The sequence below is a fragment of the Leuresthes tenuis genome, unplaced genomic scaffold (assembly GCF_036924035.1).
Source record: "Leuresthes tenuis unplaced genomic scaffold, fLeuTen1.0.hap1 SCAF_14, whole genome shotgun sequence".
Taxonomy (NCBI): Eukaryota; Metazoa; Chordata; class Actinopteri; order Atheriniformes; family Atherinopsidae; genus Leuresthes; species Leuresthes tenuis.
In genome coordinates this window covers 244,806-265,300 of record NW_027325368.1, presented here as the reverse complement: position 1 = coordinate 265,300, position 20,495 = coordinate 244,806, and the positions used below count along the sequence as shown (strand labels likewise).

Here is a 20,495-nt window from a genome sequence, read left to right as displayed (position 1 = left end):
AACAGGGAGCCAATGAAGAGAAGCTAAAACTGGAGAAACATGATCTCTGCTGTTAGATCTCATCAGAACCATCTTTCACCTGGACAGGTGTTTAATTGTTTAACCTGTTAGAAAGTCTGCTGCTTTGAGATCAGACTACCTGAGCTGTCTTTGTGATACATGTTCAGAAAGTTATTCATAAATTATTATTATTATGGTTCATGTTCATAAGTGACATTATCTCCTTTGTGTCCCTGTGAGGAGCTGAAAGAGATGCCGTCCCAATTAGACAACCGATGGTAGCTCAGGTCACACAGGTGACATGTTCCTGTGAGGTGATTGTAGCTTGGAGAGTGCAGTGGCTGTTTTTCAGTTGGAGAGTTGCTGGTTCGAACCCCTATATGACATGTAATAGTATGGTTTAGTTAGGTGCCATGTGGGTCACTTTGGACAGCTGCTAAATGAAAGTGAATTTTGACAGAATCAGAGCACAAGGACCTGAAAAAGAACCAAAAGCAGACGTGAGGAGAAGCTGTAAAAACTTGCATTCATGGGTTTATTAAGAAAACACTTATTCCTTTTGCAAAATGTCTTCAACAATGTTTCTGGGACAATGTTCCACTTCCTGCCTGCTTCCTGATCGATCGATCTATCGATCACTTGATGGGATGGAAAGCTCTTCAGGCTGATTAAATCCTGGTGCATTGTGGGAGGAAAAGCAGCTTTCTGTGTGAATTAATTCAATTCTGCATCTCCACATCGAACTCTTGTCCAGTCTGTCAAACATCAGATTGTTCATTGTCAATATTTATTCATCATTGATCAAAAGATTAAATCCTGGGCCCTGATTGTCATTTCCTGCCTCTTCAGTTTCAGTGTCAGACATGGTAAACTGGAAAGGTTAACTGCTGATCAGAAATCTGATTTAAGAACTGAAACATCTCTTCTGTGTTCATAGTGAGGTACGCAGAGAGTGCTACTAACTGCAATGACACCAGTGGGAAATGGAATTAGCTCCTGAAGGTCAACAGACTCTTCAAGTCGGCCCCTTGTTGTCTGGAAGACTCGACGATAATGGAGACTCTGAGGGTCATCTGGTTTGTTTTCCCCTGTCGTTCTGACAAATAAAGTGTTTCCATTTGTTTCTGGGACTCAACCATTAAGTAGTGTGACCTGTAAAACAGTCTGACCCTGTTTTCACCAAAGTTGTGAGTTTAAAACTCATTAGCGTCTAAGATGACCCACTTTAACCTACAGCAATCAGGTCACATCTGGTCCAGATGTTGATTTATCCTGCTGAAAGTTATTGGATCAGACTGCTGTTGACTCAATAATCCCCCGTCATCCATTGATCAGACCAACATAAAGAGCCTCAGCACAACAGAGCCACTGCAGAGACAGCTGACAGAGTCGGACCAGCTCAAACCCAATGGCCAACACCCTGAAGAACTGAAATCCTGCCAGACTTCAGTCGTCTTCCAGTTGATTTCCAGCTAAAATCCTGCCAACTTCCACCTGAAATCCTGCCAGACTTCAGTCGTCTTCCAGTTGACTTCCAGCTAAAATCCAGCCAACTTCCACCTGAAATCCTGCCAGACTTCAGTCGTCTTCCAGTTGATTTCCAGCTAAAATCCTGCCAAACTTCAGTCGTCTTCCAGTTGACTTCCAGCTAAAATCCTGCCAACTTCCACCTGAAATCCTGCCAAACTTCAGTCGTCTTCCAGTTGACTTTCAGCTAAAATCCTGCCAAACTTCAGTCGTCTTCCAGTTGATTTCCACCTGAAATCCTGCCAACTTCCACCTGAAATCCTGCCAGACTTCAGTCGTCTTCCAGTTGATTTCCACCTGAAATCCTGCCAACTTCCACCTGAAATCCTGCCAGACTTCAGTCGTCTTCCAGTTGACTTCCAGCTAAAATCCAGCCAACTTCCACCTGAAATCCTGCCAGACTTCAGTCGTCTTCCAGTTGATTTCCACCTGAAATCCTGCCAACTTCCACCTGAAATCCTGCCAGACTTCAGCCAAAGTAAAGCCGACATTCAGCTGACTTTCAGACAATCTTCGGCCGACAGGGATGAGTCACCTCCACCCAAGCAGGATGGCGTCTCTCTGCTCTCTGGGAGAAAACTGCACAGATCACCATGAGCACATCAGGGCTTCAAAGCTTCTCCACCTGCCTGGCCCCGCCCCCACAAACAGCACTCACCTGCAGCCTCACCTGTTTCCCACTGTGGATGTCCCCGATCATGCCCACTACATCATCGGCTCTGTGATCCTGTTGGTGGGGGTGACAGGGACGCTGGGTAATGCTCTGGTCATCTATGTGTTTTGTCGCAGTCAGACACTGCGGTCGCCTAGCAACGTCCTGGTGGTTAACCTGGCAGCTGCCGACTTCCTGATGTCTGTGACGCAGTCTCCGGTCTTCTTTGTGGCGAGCCTGCACCGCCGCTGGGTGTTTGGGGAGCGCGCCTGTGAGCTGTACGCCTTTTGTGGTGCTTTGTTTGGCATCACTTCCATGATGACGCTCACAGCCATCGCAGTGGACCGCTGGTTAGCGATCACACGGCCGCTGGTACTGGTCGGTGGAGGGAGCCATAGGCGGGTGTACGTGGTGGTTGTGGGTTTGTGGCTGTACTCCCTGGGCTGGAGTCTACCGCCGTTCTTCGGATGGAGTGCCTATGTCCCTGAAGGCCTACAGACGTCCTGCAGCTGGGACTACATGAGCTTCACGGCCGCCGTGCGCACCTACACCATCCTGCTTTTCGTCTTTGTCTTCTTTTTCCCTCTTGCTCTCATTGCTAGCTGCTACTTCGCCATTTTCCGGGCAGTGCGGCGGGCAGGTCAGGAGGTGGAGAAGCTGAACTGTGGAGAGACCAACAAGGCGTACGAGCGCCTACGCAGTGAGTGGCGCATGGCTAAAGTAGCCCTGGGGGTGATTCTGCTGTTCATTGTGTCTTGGTCACCGTACTCTGCGGTTGCTCTGACTGCCACCGCTGGTTACGCCCACCTGCTAACTCCATACATGAACTCAGTACCTGCAGTCATCGCCAAAGCCTCCGCCATCCACAACCCCATAATCTACGCCATCACACACCCAAAGTATCGTGCTGCCATCGGACGCTACTTCCCACTGCTGCGCACCGTGCTTCGCCTGCGTGAGAAGGATCTGCACCTGTCTTTCAGCTCCAGTGCTGCATCGTCTCGTCGCACCACCCTCACCAGCTCGCCGGGACTCCGGCTCAGCGCCGGTGTTCGCACCAACAATCGCTGGGGGAAGAGCCGGCTGTCCTCAGCTTCAGACAGCGAGTCCTGTTGGACAGAGAGTGAAGCTGATGGGTCCAGCACTGGATCAAACGCCTTCAACCGACAGCCATCCACAAAGGTCACTGCTGAGCCCTCCAGTTCTTCCCCCACAAGTCAGCAGAAGGAACAGACCGGAGTGACGGATAGTGACTCACCTGACACAGGCGCTGCAATGGAGGTTAAACCTCTGCTGCCTCTTTAGTGACACCTTCTTTATATTTTACATAAAAACAGGAAGCAGCTGCAGAGATTCACTGAAACATGTTCAAACATGAACATAAACCCAGAATCTGAGGCAGAAACAGAGTTTTTTCTCAGTTCTCAGCAGCTTTAAAGTGAATCTCTGGTCTGAGCTCCTTTATTCTCCAACACAGCCTGAACCCTCTGAGACCAGCTTTCTGTCATTTCTTTAAGGAGTCTTCAGGAATAGTTCTCCAGGCTTCTTGAAGGACATCCCAAAGCTCTTCTTTGGATGTGGGCTGCCTTTTGTTCCGTTCTCTGTCAGATGATCCCACACTGCTTCAATAATGTTGAGGTCCGGGCTCTGGGGAGGATTCATCCCTCCATAAGACCTGCTGCCACTGATTTTCAGTCCACTTCTTGTGTCATTTGGCACAGCTCAGCCTTTTCTCCCTGTTTCCCTTCCTTAAGAACGGCTTCTTGACAGCCACCCTTCCATGGAGACCATTTCTGATGAGGCTTGGGCCAACAGTAGATGGATCAGCTGAAGGTCCAGATGCATCTCTCAGGTCCTGTCAGGTCACAGCTGGATTTTTTCCTCTTTCTTAAGGACATCACTTTCAGATCCTGTTCATCTGCTGTAGGTAGATAGCCCGCTGTAACCTCTCCACGGTACCGTGGAATGACCAGACAGCATACTGTTCGTCACAGTACACAAAGTAACACTGGCTACAAAATGTGTACAGCTCTTAACCACATGCTGCTGGTCACAGTACACAGACTCTAACCCCCCCTCCAGCCCAGCCTTACACCGGCTGCAGCTCCATTGTGTCACGGCTTCCAGAACAACAGGCAGCCATCCGCCACATAGACGCAGAGCTTCTATCTGTCTAAGGGTAGGGTTAGTTAGTACTACTAACCCTAAGTTAGTTAGTACTACTAACCCTAACCTTACTGTCACAGCACACAGACTCTCTGCAGGGAGGTACTCACATCCTGGAACTTGCAGCTCGTTAGGCTAACGCTGCACAATGTGGCGAACACCAGGCTGCTAACACCAGGCTGCTAACACCAGGCTGCTAACACCAGGCTGCTAACACCAGGCTAACACCAGGCTGCTAACACCAGGCTGCTAACACCAGGCTGCTAACACCAGGCTGCTAACACCAGGCTAACACCAGGCTGCTAACACCAGGCTGCTAACACCAGGCTGCTAACACCAGGCTGCTAACACCAGGCTAACAACAGGCTGCTAACACCAGGCTGCTCACACCAGGCTGCTAACACCAGTCTGCTAACACCAGGCTGCTAACACCAGGCTGCTAACACCAGGCTACTAACACCAGGCTGCTAACAACAGGCTGCTAACACCAGACTACTAACACCAGGCTGCTAACACCAGACTACTAACACCAGGCTGCTAACACCAGGCTGCTAACACCAGGCTGCTAACACCAGGCTAACAACAGGCTGCTAACACCAGGCTGCTAACACCAGGCTGCTAACACCAGTCTGCTAACACCAGGCTGCTAACACCAGGCTGCTAACAACAGGCTGCTAACACCAGGCTGCTAACACCAGGCTGCTAACACCAGGCTAACACCAGGCTGCTAACACCAGGCTGCTAACACCAGGCTGCTAACACCAGACTGCTAACACCAGGCTGCTAACACCAGGCTGCTAACACCAGGCTAACAACAGGCTGCTAACACCAGGCTGCTAACACCAGGCTGCTAACACCAGTCTGCTAACACCAGGCTGCTAACACCAGGCTGCTAACAACAGGCTGCTAACACCAGACTACTAACACCAGGCTGCTAACACCAGGCTGCTAACACCAGACTACTAACAACAGGCTGCTAACACCAGGCTGCTAACACCAGGCTAACACCAGGCTGCTAACACCAGTCTGCTAACACCAGGCTGCTAACACCAGGCTGCTAACAACAGGCTGCTAACACCAGACTACTAACACCAGGCTGCTAACACCAGGCTGCTAACACCAGACTACTAACAACAGGCTGCTAACACCAGGCTGCTAACACCAGACTACTAACACCAGGCTGCTAACACCAGGCTGCTAACACCAGACTACTAACACCAGGCTGCTAACACCAGGCTGCTAACACCAGGCTAACAACAGGCTGCTAACACCAGTCTGCTAACACCAGGCTGCTAACACCAGGCTGCTAACACCAGGCTAACACCAGGCTGCTAACACCAGGCTGCTAACAACAGGCTGCTAACACCAGACTACTAACACCAGGCTGCTAACACCAGGCTGCTAACACCAGACTACTAACAACAGGCTGCTAACACCAGGCTGCTAACACCAGACTACTAACACCAGGCTGCTAACACCAGGCTGCTAACACCAGGCTGCTAACACCAGGCTGCTAACACCAGGCTGCTAACAACACATCACATTCACAGCACCATTTCCAAGAAGACGATAAAGTACTCGGTCCATGTAACAGCAGCACATCCTGCTCGTAATGAACAGCTTATCCAGCAGAATCAGGGCAGCATCGGTGTCGGACCTCGGTCCAATCTCCTCCTTCAGGGCTCTCCATCGAGGAAAAGCGGCGCCGATCCAAACTCTGCTTCGTCTTCCCCTTTTGTCACTCTCTCTCTTCGCCAACAGTCTAAGGGGAAGGCCTTTTCTTTGCAGTGTGATCCACTTCTGAATCTCTTGGTCGCTTCTTCGGGTTCTCCGCCTTGTTGCTTCTGGCAACGCTCTCCTTCCCTCTACCTTGTCCGGTAAAACCGAGTAGAATGCGTCCGTAGAACTTCCTGAGCGCCAGCGCGGGAATGTCGCCACCAAATACAAAAAGAACAAATACTGAAAAATACAGCAGGTGTTAAAGGAGCCGAACGGCTTAATCACCGTTGTATTAATTCCTCTTGTAGTGAAACGGATATTTATAGACACGTAAAAGTCAAGCACTGCAGCTTTAATCTATTTTAAAAATTAATCAACATATGAAGAGGTAAAATAGAGTTATGAGCAGTCCCTTTGCATGATGTTTACTGAGTTTTAGTGAGGATGCTCTTTAGCTTGATTTTTAGCACCAGTTGGCATCGGTAGGAACTGACTTTAGAGAAAAGCTGATCAGGAGATTCATTTTATTTTATTTTCTGTTAAAATGTTTCTTTCATGTTTTCACTGAACTGTCACAGAAACTTTAATCAATTTGAATTAAAAACTTATTTACCTATTTATTAATGAGTGTTTGATTTATTGATCAGTTGAAGCTATCAGACTCATTTCTTTACAGAATCTGGACCAAACTGAATGAAACTCCTTCTTTACTTCTATTCCCTTTTTTCTTTTTTCTCACTTTATTTCCTTTTCTTTTATCATCCTGTTTTCTTCCCCTTTTTCTTTTCCTCCCTGCACACTTGTTTCCTTCTTGCCTTTTTCCTCATTTCATGTCCTATTTCCTTCCTTCCTTCCCTCTGTCTTTCTTTGTCCTTTCTTCCCCTCTCTTCTCCTATTTGCTTTTTCTCTCCTTCATTCTCTCCCTTCTTCATTTCCTGTCTGTCTCTCCTGTGTTTAGCTACCTCTTGTTTTTCCTCCTGCAGCCTTAATCCTGCGCTTGTTGTTCATTTGAAGCAGCTATGAATAAAGTTTCAGTGGACTGAACGGACTCAGTTAATCTAGCAGATTAGCGCTGAGTTATTCTGTTAGCAGTGAGCAGATTAGCTCTGTGCTGTTAATCCAGCTTCAGTCAACATGTCGGACAGAAGGAATATCGTCCTGCTCTCAGGTATGTCCTCCACCAAACTTTACTGGTTGTCAGGTTCTTTATAGACTGAGAGTTAGACTGAACCTCACATCCGGCAGATCCCAGATAAGCTCTGGGGTTGGTGTGAACACTAAAAAGAAATTCAAACCTGGTTCAGTCTGTGTGAAGTTCAGAATTAGTTTCTGTCTTTCAGTTAAAAGAATACGATCCATCTTCAGTTTTGAGGGCAGTAAATAATGTTTGTTTGCTGCATTCAAATCAGCGGTTCTGATGATTAAGCTTTAGTCTGACAGCTTCCTTTTGGCTCAGCAGAGGAAAGTCTCACAGCAAAGATTCTGCCTTTTATAGTTAGATATTAGAGTAAGATCTGAAGTAAACCTTCTGCAGTGACACGTGATCCTCTTCAGCCAAGTCAGTTTAAACATGAAGACCGAACGGCTCCAGCGTAACGGGACTCTGGTTTCTTTGTTGCGGTCAGTGCTGCTGCTGCTCGGGACAGTGCTGTCAGCCTCGGCCTACGTGGAGGAACTCGACGATTCGTGAGTAGAAACAATCAATTGCCTGTCAGATTTCAGCTCTCCAGAATACAGATTCAATCAATAATCAATCAAACGTATCAATCAATAATCAATCAATTTCCAGCTTCATGGAGAGAGCAGAACCTGATGAGACGTGGCTCATCAAGGTGCGTTTCCCTGCCTGAAAGCTCACGGTTTACTCTGTGCACTGTGCTGATGCTGTGTCTCTGTGCAGTTTTACGCCCCCTGGTGCAGCTTCTGCAAACAGCTGGATCCTGTTTGGCATCAGATTGGATCAGAACTCAGGAGTCACGGGTCTCCAGTTCAGGTTGGGAAAGCAGACGCTACGATCAGCACCGGTCGGTACCATGAAAACGAACAGACATGACACCTGCAGGTGGTGCAGGTACGAACTGATGATGAGTCTTTTTTCTGCAGGTTTGGCCAAAGAGTTCAGAGTCAACAACTATCCTGCTATCTTCATGTAAGTCCTGACTGTGACATCATCTGTGAGTCCTGACTGTGACATCATCTGTGAGTCCTTACTGTGACATCATCTGTGAGTCCTGACTGTGACATCATCTGTGAGTCCTGACTGTGACATCATCTGTGAGTCCTGACTGTGACATCATCTGTGAGTCCTGACTGTGAGTCCTGACTGTGAGTCCTGACTGTGAGTCCTGACTGTGAGTCCTGACTGTGACATCATCTGTGAGTCCTGACTGTGACATCATCTGTGAGTCCTGACTGTGACATCATCTGTGAGTCCTGACTGTGACATCATCTGTGAGTCCTGACTGTGAGTCCTGACTGTGAGTCCTGACTGTGACATCATCTGTGAGTCCTGACTGTGACATCATCTGTGAGTCCTGACTGTGACATCATCTGTAAGTCCTGACTGTGACATCATCTGTAAGTCCTGACTGTGACATCATCGGACATCAACTAATCAGATCACTTTGCTGAAAGTTTAGTTCCTTTAATGACAGCAGATTGTTCATTTTCCTATTAGTCCCTGGCAGAAAAAAGTCAGTCCAGGTCCAGTCAGGTGTTCTGTTGGAGCTTTCTTCAGCCTTCTGGGATGCACCAATACCACATTTTTTAAACATTTTAGTACTAATCAAGACCATTACAGACCAACACATTTTCTTTTCTTTAGGCATATTCAACCCAAATAAAACTGTACTTTGTGCATTTTAGTGATATAAAACTACTCTTAGTACAACATTGTTTTACTATTTTAACTTTCACAAACGCATTGCAGGAAAATAAAGCTCCTGTCACACTGGTATCGGTTCTATAGTATCGGAACACTTTACTGAGTAGGAGAACACGTTCATGGTATCGGTACCAGTGCATTTTGATGGTTTCCACGTGTTTTCCACATCCAGATGTTTAAAGTAGGGCTGGGCAAATATTAAATTCTTTCATCTCGTTATTTGCATGATTTCCTGTGATTAATCACGATTAATTGCATTGTTATACGCAAAATCCAATAATGAATTCAAAAGTAACATATAACGCACTTTTATTGGAACTGTACAGTCATAAGATCGAAGTGATGAGACGATCCAAGGTTGCAGTGTTTACAGATAACTTTGGCTCTGTCGACTGCGCCTCTGGAAGAAGTGAAAGGAATGAAAATGTCCCAGTAAACGTTCCGTAACCTTCTCCATGTTTGTTTAGCCCGCTTCAGCTGCCGTTCTTTTCTTTTCTGACTGTATCCTCTGAGCTCCGCAGCAGGAAGCAACACACTAGGCTCGCTCATGATGGACTCTTTCAAAATAAAAGCCAGTGAGCAACATTCGTTTACAATAAAAATAATAAAAACTCAGTTAATGGGAGACAAATAATTGTCGGCGATAATTAATTCATCAGTTAAGGCAAAAATATCGCGTTAATATGCCCAGTCTTAGTTTAAAGGCTCATGAGCGGCAGTACACTGCGCTGAATCACTGATCTTTGTTAAATAAACCTTTTCCTGTTTCCAGATTAAAGAGGAATGTGAAATATAATTACGTAGGGCCACGAACCAAAGATGGAATCATGGAGTTTGCTGACCGAGTTGGAGGGTGAGTTGGAGGGAACAGAAATAACACTGAGAACCAGTGTAAGAGTGGCACAATGATGTCACAGTGACATCATACCCATCTATCCTGTGCAGGCCACTGGTTCGGTCGTTAAGCAGTCTGCAGCTCTTCCAGCACGCTATGAGCCGCTATGATGTCATGTTAGTGTATGTCGGGACTACATCACAGCTCAAGGTACACAAACTCCTGTGAATTCAAGACACCTGAGAATAATGTATTGAAATTAATTTCCTGGAGAATTTTATTGCAAGGCTTGAGTAATGACAGGAACTCAGACACTCACAGAAAAACAAAGGTTCCCATCTGATCCGTCTGTTTTCAGGGAAACTACACGTTAGCAGCAGAGGAACTCATCATCCACATTAACTTCTTCTCTGCCACCAGAGACATCCTGCCAAAGGTTGGAAACCACTGTGAGGACAGTAGTCCAATGTGTTTAGTGATCTGTAGTGGTCGTTTCTGCGTCTGTAGTCAACGTCAGTTTGTTTTTACGTCTGTAGTTGAGGTCTGTAGTCACCGTCAGTTTGTTTTTACGTCTGTAGTTGAGGTCTGTAGTCACCGTCAGTTTGTTTTTACGCCTGAAGTTGAGGTCTGTAGTCAATGTCAGTTTGTTTTTACGCCTGTAGTTGAGGTCTGTAGTCACCGTCAGTTTGTTTTTACGTCTGTAGTTGAGGTCTGTAGTCAACGTCAGTTTGTTTTTACGCCTGTAGTTGAGGTCTGTAGTCAACGTCAGTTTGTTTTTACGCCTGTAGTTGAGGTCTGTAGTCAACGTCAGTTTGTTTTTACGCCTGTAGTTGAGGTCTGTAGTCAACGTCAGTTTGTTTTTATGCCTGTAGTTGAGGTCTGTAGTCAACGTCAGTTTGTTTTTACGCCTGTAGTTGAGGTCTGTAGTCACCGTCAGTTTGTTTTTACGCCTGAAGTTGAGGTCTGTAGTCAACGTCAGTTTGTTTTTACGCCTGTAGTTGAGGTCTGTAGTCACCGTCAGTTTGTTTTTACGTCTGTAGTTGAGGTCTGTAGTCACCGTCAGTTTGTTTTTACGTCTGTAGTTGAGGTCTGTAGTCAACGTCAGTTTGTTTTTATGCCTGTAGTTGAGGTCTGTAGTCACCGTCAGTTTGTTTTTACGCCTGAAGTTGAGGTCTGTAGTCAACGTCAGTTTGTTTTTACACCTGAAGTTGAGGTCTGTAGTCAACGTCAGTTTGTTTTTACGCCTGAAGTTGAGGTCTGTAGTCAACGTCAGTTTGTTTTTACGCCTGTAGTTGAGGTCTGTAGTCAACGTCAGTTTGTTTTTACGCCTGTAGTTGAGGTCTGTAGTCAACGTCAGTTTGTTTTTACGCCTGTAGTTGAGGTCTGTAGTCAACGTCAGTTTGTTTTTACGCCTGTAGTTGAGGTCTGTAGTCAACGTCAGTTTGTTTTTACGCCTGTAGTTGAGGTCTGTAGTCAACGTCAGTTTGTTTTTACGCCTGAAGTTGAGGTCTGTAGTCACCGTCAGTTTGTTTTTACGCCTGTAGTTGAGGTCTGTAGTCAACGTCAGTTTGTTTTTACGCCTGTAGTTGTGGTCTGTAGTCACCGTCAGTTTGTTTTTACGCCTGTAGTTGAGGTCTGTAGTCACCGTCAGTTTGTTTTTACGCCTGAAGTTGAGGTCTGTAGTCACCGTCAGTTTGTTTTTACGCCTGTAGTTGAGGTCTGTAGTCACCGTCAGTTTGTTTTTACGTCTGTAGTTGAGGTCTGTAGTCAACGTCAGTTTGTTTTTACGCCTGTAGTTGAGGTCTGTAGTCAACGTCAGTTTGTTTTTACGCCTGTAGTTGAGGTCTGTAGTCAACGTCAGTTTGTTTTTACGCCTGAAGTTGAGGTCTGTAGTCAACGTCAGTTTGTTTTTACGCCTGTAGTTGAGGTCTGTAGTCAACGTCAGTTTGTTTTTACGCCTGTAGTTGAGGTCTGTAGTCAACGTCGGTTTGTTTTTATGCCTGTAGTTGAGGTCTGTAGTCAACGTCAGTTTGTTTTTACGCCTGTAGTTGAGGTCTGTAGTCAACGTCAGTTTGTTTTTACGCCTGTAGTTGAGGTCTGTAGTCAACGTCAGTTTGTTTTTACGCCTGTAGTTGAGGTCTGTAGTCAACGTCAGTTTGTTTTTATGCCTGAAGTTGAGGTCTGTAGTCAACGTCAGTTTGTTTTTACGCCTGTAGTTGAGGTCTGTAGTCAACGTCAGTTTGTTTTTATGCCTGAAGTTGAGGTCTGTAGTCAACGTCAGTTTGTTTTTACGCCTGTAGTTGAGGTCTGTAGTCAACGTCAGTTTGTTTTTATGCCTGAAGTTGAGGTCTGTAGTCAACGTCAGTTTGTTTTTACGCCTGAAGTTGAGGTCTGTAGTCAACGTCAGTTTGTTTTTACGCCTGAAGTTGAGGTCTGTAGTCAACGTCAGTTTGTTTTTACGCCTGTAGTTGAGGTCTGTAGTCAACGTCAGTTTGTTTTTACGCCTGTAGTTGAGGTCTGTAGTCACCGTCAGTTTGTTTTTACGCCTGTAGTTGAGGTCTGTAGTCAACGTCAGTTTGTTTTTACGCCTGAAGTTGACGTCTGTAGTCAACGTCAGTTTGTTTTTATGCCTGTAGTTGAGGTCTGTAGTCAACGTCAGTTTGTTTTTATGCCTGTAGTTGAGGTCTGTAGTCAACGTCAGTTTGTTTTTATGCCTGTAGTTGAGGTCTGTAGTCACCGTCAGTTTGTTTTTACACCTGAAGTTGAGGTCTGTAGTCAACGTCAGTTTGTTTTTACGCCTGTAGTTGAGGTCTGTAGTCAACGTCAGTTTGTTTTTATGCCTGTAGTTGAGGTCTGTAGTCACCCTCAGTTTGTTTTTACGCCTGAAGTTGAGGTCTGTAGTCACCCTCAGTTTGTTTTTACGCCTGAAGTTGAGGTCTGTAGTCAACGTCAGTTTGTTTTTACGCCTGAAGTTGAGGTCTGTAGTCAACGTCAGTTTGTTTTTACGCCTGAAGTTGAGGTCTGTAGTCAACGTCAGTTTGTTTTTACGCCTGTAGTTGAGGTCTGTAGTCAACGTCAGTTTGTTTTTACGCCTGAAGTTGAGGTCTGTAGTCAACGTCAGTTTGTTTTTACGCCTGAAGTTGAGGTCTGTAGTCAACGTCAGTTTGTTTTTATGCCTGTAGTTGAGGTCTGTAGTCAACGTCAGTTTGTTTTTATGCCTGTAGTTGAGGTCTGTAGTCACCCTCAGTTTGTTTTTATGCCTGAAGTTGACGTCTGTAGTCAACGTCAGTTTGTTTTTACGCCTGTAGTTGAGGTCTGTAGTCAACGTCAGTTTGTTTTTACGCCTGTAGTTGAGGTCTGTAGTCACCCTCAGTTTGTTTTTATGCCTGAAGTTGAGGTCTGTAGTCAACGTCAGTTTGTTTTTACGCCTGAAGTTGAGGTCTGTAGTCAACGTCAGTTTGTTTTTACGCCTGTAGTTGAGGTCTGTAGTCAACGTCAGTTTGTTTTTACGCCTGTAGTTGAGGTCTGTAGTCAACGTCAGTTTGTTTTTACGTCTGTAGTTGAGGTCTGTAGTCAACGTCAGTTTGTTTTTACGTCTGTAGTTGAGGTCTGTAGTCAACGTCAGTTTGTTTTTACGCCTGTAGTTGAGGTCTGTAGTCAACGTCAGTTTGTTTTTACGCCTGAAGTTGAGGTCTGTAGTCAACGTCAGTTTGTTTTTACGCCTGAAGTTGAGGTCTGTAGTCAACGTCAGTTTGTTTTTACGCCTGTAGTTGAGGTCTGTAGTCAACGTCAGTTTGTTTTTACGCCTGAAGTTGAGGTCTGTAGTCAACGTCAGTTTGTTTTTACGCCTGAAGTTGAGGTCTGTAGTCAACGTCAGTTTGTTTTTACGCCTGTAGTTGAGGTCTGTAGTCAACGTCAGTTTGTTTTTACGTCTGTAGTTGAGGTCTGTAGTCAACGTCAGTTTGTTTTTACGCCTGTAGTTGAGGTCTGTAGTCAACGTCAGTTTGTTTTTACGCCTGAAGTTGAGGTCTGTAGTCAACGTCAGTTTGTTTTTACGCCTGTAGTTGAGGTCTGTAGTCAACGTCAGTTTGTTTTTATGCCTGTAGTTGAGGTCTGTAGTCAACGTCAGTTTGTTTTTACGCCTGTAGTTGAGGTCTGTAGTCACTGTCAGTTTGTTTTTACGCCTGTAGTTGAGGTCTGTAGTCAACGTCAGTTTGTTTTTACGCCTGAAGTTGAGGTCTGTAGTCAACGTCAGTTTGTTTTTACGCCTGTAGTTGAGGTCTGTAGTCAACGTCAGTTTGTTTTTACGCCTGTAGTTGAGGTCTGTAGTCAACGTCAGTTTGTTTTTACGCCTGTAGTTGAGGTCTGTAGTCAACGTCAGTTTGTTTTTACGCCTGTAGTTGAGGTCTGTAGTTCCCAGAGCTGTTCGGCTTCTTTCTCTAACATCTCTTTGATCCTTTTGACAGGCATAGTCAATGTTGGTGTGTGTTTAAGCACTGATTGCTCCCTTCTGTGTGTTAGTTTCAGTAGTTTTGTTAATGTTTTTCAGGGTGTGTCTTTGACCTCTTTGCCGGCTGTGGTAGTTTTTAAAGATGGGACCTACTTGGCTTACAACGGTAAGACTTCAAACGGATCTATTTAGCAGCAGAACTATTTAGTAAACTTCCCAGATTCCGGTTTAGTTGTGTCTAGGCAAGACAAAAACTGGACCATAAATGTGGAGGCACTAATTACTAAGTGATTTCTATATGGAACATTTCACAGATTAATAACCTCTGGACCGCTGGTCCTCTGGTCCTCTGGTCCTCTGGTCCGCTGGTCCTCTGGTCCGCTGGTCCTCTGGTCCGCTGGTCCGCTGGACTGCTGGTCCTCTGGTCCTCTGGTCCTCTGGTCCTCTGGTCCGCTGGACCGCTGGTCCTCTGGTCCGCTGGTCCTCTGGTCCTCTGGTCCGCTGGTCCTCTGGTCCGCTGGTCCGCTGGTCCTCTGGTTCTCTGGTCCGCTGGTCCTCTGGTCCGCTGGTCCGCTGGTCCTCTGGTCCTCTGAACCGCTGGTCCTCTGAACCGCTGGTCCTCTGGTCCTCTGGTCCGCTGGTCCTCTGGTCCGCTGGTCCTCTGGTCCTCTGGTCCTCTGGTCCTCTGGTCCTCTGGTCCGCTGGTCCTCTGGTCCGCTGGTCCTCTGGTTCTCTGGTCCGCTGGACCGCTGGTCCTCTGGTCCGCTGGACCGCTGGTCCTCTGGACCGCTGGTCCTCTGGTCCTCTGGTTCTCTGGTCCGCTGGACCGCTGGTCCTCTGGTCCGCTGGACCGCTGGTCCTCTGGACCGCTGGTCCTCTGGTCCTCTGGTCCGCTGGACCGCTGGTCCTCTGGTCCTCTGGTCCGCTGGTCCTCTGGTCCGCTGGTCCTCTGGTCCGCTGGTCCTCTGGTCCGCTGGTCCTCTGGTCCTCTGGTCCTCTGGTCCGCTGGTCCTCTGGTCCGCTGGTCCTCTGGTTCTCTGGTCCGCTGGACCGCTGGTCCTCTGGTCCGCTGGACCGCTGGTCCTCTGGACCGCTGGTCCTCTGGTCCTCTGGTCCGCTGGACCGCTGGTCCTCTGGTCCGCTGGTCCTCTGGTCCTCTGGTCCGCTGGTCCGCTGGACCGCTGGTCCTCTGGTCCGCTGGTCCTCTGGTCCGCTGGACCGCTGGTCCTCTGGTCCGCTGGACCGCTGGTCCTCTGGACCGCTGGTCCTCTGGTCCTCTGGTCCGCTGGTCCTCTGGTCCTCTGGTCCTCTGGTCCTCTGGTCCACTGGTCCTCTGGTCCGCTGGTCCGCTGGTCCGCTGGTCCGCTGGTCCTCTGGTCCGCTGGTCCACTGGTCCTCTGGTCCTCTGGTCCGCTGGTCCCCTGGTCCGCTGGTCCGCTGGTCCGCTGGTCCTCTGGTCCGCTGGTCCGCTGGTCCTCTGATCCGCTGGTCCTCTGGACCGCTTGTCCACTGGTCCTCTGGTCCGCTGGTCCGCTGGTCCTCTGGTCCGCTGGTCCTCTGGTCCGCTGGTCCGCTGGTCCTCTGGTCCGCTGGTCCGCTGGTCCGCTGGTCCTCTGGTCCTCTGGTCCTCTGGACCGCTTGTCCACTGGTCCTCTGGTCCGCTGGTCCGCTGGTCCGCTGGTCCGCTGGTCCGCTGGTCCGCTGGTCCTCTGGTCCGCTGGTCCTCTGGTCCGCTGGTCCGCTGGTCCGCTGGTCCACGACCTGAGAGAAACCCTTTCTGCTTCTCCTGAATCTGAGATTCATCAGTCGGTTGAAGCCTCCTCTCCAACACCCAGGAGTGAACTCCCGGGAAGGCTGGGTAGTGTGGTACCGCTATAGTTCGAACACACTCTCCAGTCCCCTTTCTTAAACGTTGGGACCACCATCCCGGTCTAGCACTCCACAGGTGTGCTCCAACACTCCAGGACCGCACCACTGAAGCGATATGTCAATGAAAAATATGACAGCCCCCATAGAAGAATTTGATAAGGCCACCATGAAGGATTATTGGTTGACCCAAAGGAAGTTCTAGCAAAACAGTGACGACTTAGAGAAGTAAAGCAAGCCCTTCCCAGGTTGAACTTGGTTTGAGTGAAGAACTGCTGGCCAGACGTTGAGCAATAGAACAAGTTCTTTGGGGATCTTCATAATCTGACCACTGTGCCTCCACAGAATCATTTGTGTGAGACAGATATTATTTATGGTTAATGAGCAGCATGTTGCCGTGGAAACAAACTACAGACTTCACACAGCAGGGCAGCTGCTGCCGCTGAAACATGAGAAAACTGCAGTTAAACTGCAGCTGACGTCTTGATGTTACAGGAAGTAGAATGAATTGATCAGTGTCCAGTCCGTCTCAGAACCAATAAGTATTTTGTTTTTCAGAGGAACATGACGGTGACCTGAAGTCATGGATCAAACGAGAACGTTTCCCAAACTTCTTTAAGATTGACAGCTACACTCTGTACGCCATGGGAGAGTCGGGTAACAGCAGCACGCCTGAGGACACGTGATGTCAATACAAATGATTATCTGATATAAACCCAACAGAAGCAGCTGCTAATAGAGAAAAGTCTTCCACAAACTGTGGCTCCACCACAGCAGCATGTAGTGGACACTGAGCCATGAGGCTGCTGATTGGCTCACATGAACTAACTCCACCTCTCACCTGCAGGTAAACTGGTGCTGTTGGCACTGGTGGAGGAGAGGTACCTGTGTGATAAAAGCCTGAGGTAACACTTGTCTATTCATCCTCTTTAATCCATGATCAACACCAATGGTTACAGTTTCAAAGGAATTATCAGAGGTTGGAGTTGTTTTATTTGGAATAAAACACACACATACATATATTTATGTATGGGGGGCTGGGTAGTGCAGTGGCATGATTTCCATCTTTCGTGCAGGTGACCTGAGTTCAAATCTCCTGCATGAAAGGTACAACCTCCAGGAGGGGTCCTTAGCAAGACCCCCCCTGTCCTATCTGTAAGTCGCTTTGGATAAAAGTGTCTGCTAAAAAAACATATTTATATGTATTTATTCCAAATAAAACAACTCAAAATTTGAACTATTTGTAGGGAATTTGAGACCGCTTCACTGCATCAGCTGTTCGGTTACTTTAGTTTCTTTACCGCAGAACACCGGCGGTCCACTCCGAAATGGTTCCAATGCTGCGTAGAAACACGTCTGAACCAACTCCATGTAACTGCCTGATGGAGACAGTGGAAAGGTCCACTGTGTAGTTCTCAGTTGAGCAGATATGAAATTATGGAGGCTGGAGTTTTTTTAAATAGTCTGGGGTTGGGTTGATCTGATGCACCTGGTAAGGACCAGATGGGTTTTATTATGTCCTGATATGTAAACGTGTAGAAGTGTCTGTGTCTGTATTTATCAGACGCTTTTATCCAAAGAGACTTACAAATGAAGATATAACAGCTATATAAAAAGCTAACAATAAGCTAACAATAAGCTAACAAAAAGCTAACAATAAGCTAACAAAAAGCTAACAATAAGCCACATAGAAGGAACCCAGGAGTCCGACTCTGTCAGAGGGGACAGAGTAGAGATAGGGTGCAGGCATAGAAGGAAGAGCAGAAAGATAAAGAGATAGAGGGGGGAGGGAAGTACAAGGTAAGTGCTGGGATAGGAGATGCTCTCTGAAGAGCTGGGTTTTCAGGAGCTTCTTGAAGATAGACAGGGACGCCCCTGTTCTGGTAGCGCTCGGTAGGTCCTTCCACCATGAAGGAGGGGGGAGGTTTTTCTGTTTGTTCCTGACCTTCTTGTGATGTGTTTACTGTCACAGGTATAAGAGTCTGGTGGAGAAAGTTGCCACAGAGCACAAAGAGACCTACAGCAGGTCAGAGACTCATAAATAAAAAACTGAGAGCAACAGGAAGCGTGAAACTGAAAGCTGACATCTTTCCACCTGTTTGTGTTCAGGGACTTCTACTTCGGCTTCATGGAGGGAAGTGGATACATTAATGGCTTTATCATGGGGTGAGTTCATCTCAGGTCTCATAAAACTTTGTTGTCAGTGTTTGATTAGATGCCTGCGAGTACTGTTACTGTTGCTGTCATCAGTGAGGTCATGGTTCCCTCCTTTATCGTGGTTAATCTGTCCAATGATGGCTACTTCCTGCCGCCGGGTCCTGTGGAGACGGAGCGCCACCTGCTGGACTTTCTGGATGGGGTCCTGGGTGGCAGCGTGGAGGTGAGTTGGACCAGTTTTAGCTGAAGACAGGAATCAGGTTTCAGTCTCTGATTGTCTGTCTGATCTCAGGCTCAGGGAGGAAACGGCTTGGCTCAGCGATTCAGACGCTTAGTTTATCAAACCAAAATCACGCTGATGGTAAGTGACCTCATCAGCCCACCTCCTTCTTCCTGTCTGCATCCGGCTCACTGTCCTCTCTGCCTTCTGTCCAGCCGGTGTTCATAGAGGCGCCAGTGCTCGCCTGCTTCCTGGTCGGCTTCCCCATCTGCATCTGCGCCCTCTTCTGCTACCTCTGCTGCAAGGCCCGCCCCACGCTGGATGAAGACGAGGCTGCAGCGTTGGTGCCGCCAGTGCAACGCCACAAAAAACTGTCAGACAAGAAGTCAGATTGATGATGAGGCTTGAGAAAGAGCCACTGGTTGATCCAGAGCCGGTTCCTGTCCACATGCCTCAGAAAAATGCTCCGGTTTGACTCAGATGCTTTAAATCCACTGGGTTAGCTGTGTGGAGTGTGGTCTGTCAGCAGTTCTGTCCTCAAGTCCAGCAATAAAAATCTGTCCTGTCAGGTCTCCTTTTTTGGTTGTTTTATCTCCATGGCGACTCGCGCCCTTACCTCAGGCACGTTTCAGTGGGTGACTGATCCAAAGCAACAACCAGCACTAGAAGTAAATGACATTATTCAGGCTGCTGAACTAGAAGCCTCCTGATCAATATTGTCCTGACAAAAACATTTCTATGATCAAGCACTTTAAATCAAACATTTACTGCAGATGGTTCCAGAACAGAGCAGTTTTAGGGCAGTTTCACCTGAATGGGAGGAGCTTCATTCAACAAAGAGTGACAGTAGCTTCTCTGCAGCTGTTGATGGGAGTTGACAAAGAAAACAAATGATGTAGTATGACTCAAACTAATGTGAGACTTTGTTCAGATAAAGTGTGAACTAAGCAGCTTTCATGGCAGCTGGAAATAATGTGAGCTTACCAGACCAGAAAGCCAGAGCTCACATTTAGAAGAGACATACCAGCTAAAACTCAAACATGCAACATTTAGTCATGATTATGATTCAGCTAACAGTGGAAACTCTGAGATTACAGTTTTATTGCATCGAAAAGGTTATAAACCAGGAAATTCAAAATGAGCGTGTTGATCTGCAGCAGAGGCCCAGTTTGAGTCAAACTGCCAAACTTCCAGCTGTTGGAAGATCTATTCTAACCACTGAGCCACGGCCTAAATCTAATCTAAATGTTCCTCCAACCACAGCAGAGGAGGAGGAGTGGCAGCTATCTTCAGATCAGGGTTACTAATCAGTCCTAGACCCAAGATTAGTTTTAGCTCTTTTGAATCTCTGATTCTCAGTTTTTCCCAAAGTGGAAATCACAGAAACCTCTTGTGTTTGTTGTTGTGTATCGTCCACCTGGCCCTTATTCTGAGTTTCTGTCTGAATTCTCAGAGTTTTTATCCCAGTTAGTGCTGAGTACAGATAAAGTCATTGTAGTGGGTGACTTTAATATTCATGTAGATGTTGAAAATGACAGCCTAAATATTAACTTTAATTCTATATTAGACTCTATTGGATTTTCTCAAAGTGTTCACAGACCTACTCACTGCTTTAATCACACCCTTGACCTTGTGCTGACTTATTGAGAGTGAACAGTTAACAGTGTTCCCTCATAACTCTGTCTTGTCTGAACATTTTTTGCCACATTAAGCCAAATTCCAAAAGCTGACTGGAGAATTTAGAATATGGCCACATAATGTTTTAAAATGTTTTTCCACATTGTTATAAATGTAATTTACTCAACACACATTTAAAAAAATCAACAATTCGAGAAGAGTCTTATAGAGAATTGAATGCTGTGTTTTCGACAGCAACAAAAGAAATTGAATTAAAATAAAACCATATCAAAGCTTAAGCCATAGCTGTTGAAAAGGTCTGAGACACATTTACTGCTCCGTGGAACAAATGTTCACAAAATTCAGGAAATCTGCTTTGCACAGATGACTGCATTATCTATT

General features: G+C 46.9%; 2 protein-coding genes and 1 long non-coding RNA gene across 3 annotated transcripts in view; 2 read left to right on the top strand and 1 right to left on the bottom strand.

Moving 5' to 3' along the window:
* Window positions 1-4,162, bottom strand: part of LOC140268291 (uncharacterized) — a 224,728-nt gene extending 220,566 nt beyond the window's left edge. The window contains exon 1 of the long non-coding RNA XR_011907526.1: window positions 4,150-4,162. This is a non-coding gene — a long non-coding RNA (uncharacterized lncRNA). The remainder of the gene's footprint in view (window positions 1-4,149) is intronic.
* opn4.1 (opsin 4.1) lies at window positions 903-3,663 on the top strand. Its single transcript, XM_072363065.1, has one exon. The coding sequence runs from the start codon at window positions 2,054-2,056 to the stop codon at window positions 3,482-3,484; it is 1,431 nt and encodes a 476-aa protein (XP_072219166.1). The 5' UTR covers window positions 903-2,053; the 3' UTR covers window positions 3,485-3,663.
* A 3,036-nt stretch (window positions 4,163-7,198) lies between the features above and the next one.
* LOC140269079 (protein disulfide-isomerase tmx3a-like) lies at window positions 7,199-18,872 on the top strand. Its single transcript, XM_072364099.1, has 16 exons — window positions 7,199-7,232; window positions 7,690-7,750; window positions 7,854-7,896; window positions 7,965-8,088; window positions 8,168-8,213; window positions 9,721-9,801; window positions 9,894-9,993; window positions 10,142-10,219; window positions 14,333-14,399; window positions 16,658-16,756; window positions 16,947-17,004; window positions 18,072-18,125; window positions 18,209-18,265; window positions 18,350-18,479; window positions 18,549-18,617; window positions 18,692-18,872. Exons 1-16 carry the CDS (start codon window positions 7,199-7,201, stop codon window positions 18,869-18,871), a joined length of 1,281 nt encoding a protein of 426 aa, XP_072220200.1. The 3' UTR covers window position 18,872.
* Window positions 18,873-20,495: the final 1,623 nt, after the last annotated feature.

Coding starts and splice junctions, on each gene's coding strand:
- opn4.1 (XM_072363065.1), top strand. CDS start 2,054: ATGAGTCACCTCCACCCAAGCAGGATGGCGTCTCTCTGCTCTCTGGGA.
- LOC140269079 (XM_072364099.1), top strand. CDS start 7,199: ATGTCGGACAGAAGGAATATCGTCCTGCTCTCAG. Junction 9,802..9,893: donor TTTGCTGACCGAGTTGGAGG/GTGAGTTGGAGG, acceptor TATCCTGTGCAG/GCCACTGGTTCGGTCGTTAA. Junction 17,005..18,071: donor CTGTGTGATAAAAGCCTGAG/GTAACACTTGTC, acceptor TTACTGTCACAG/GTATAAGAGTCTGGTGGAGA.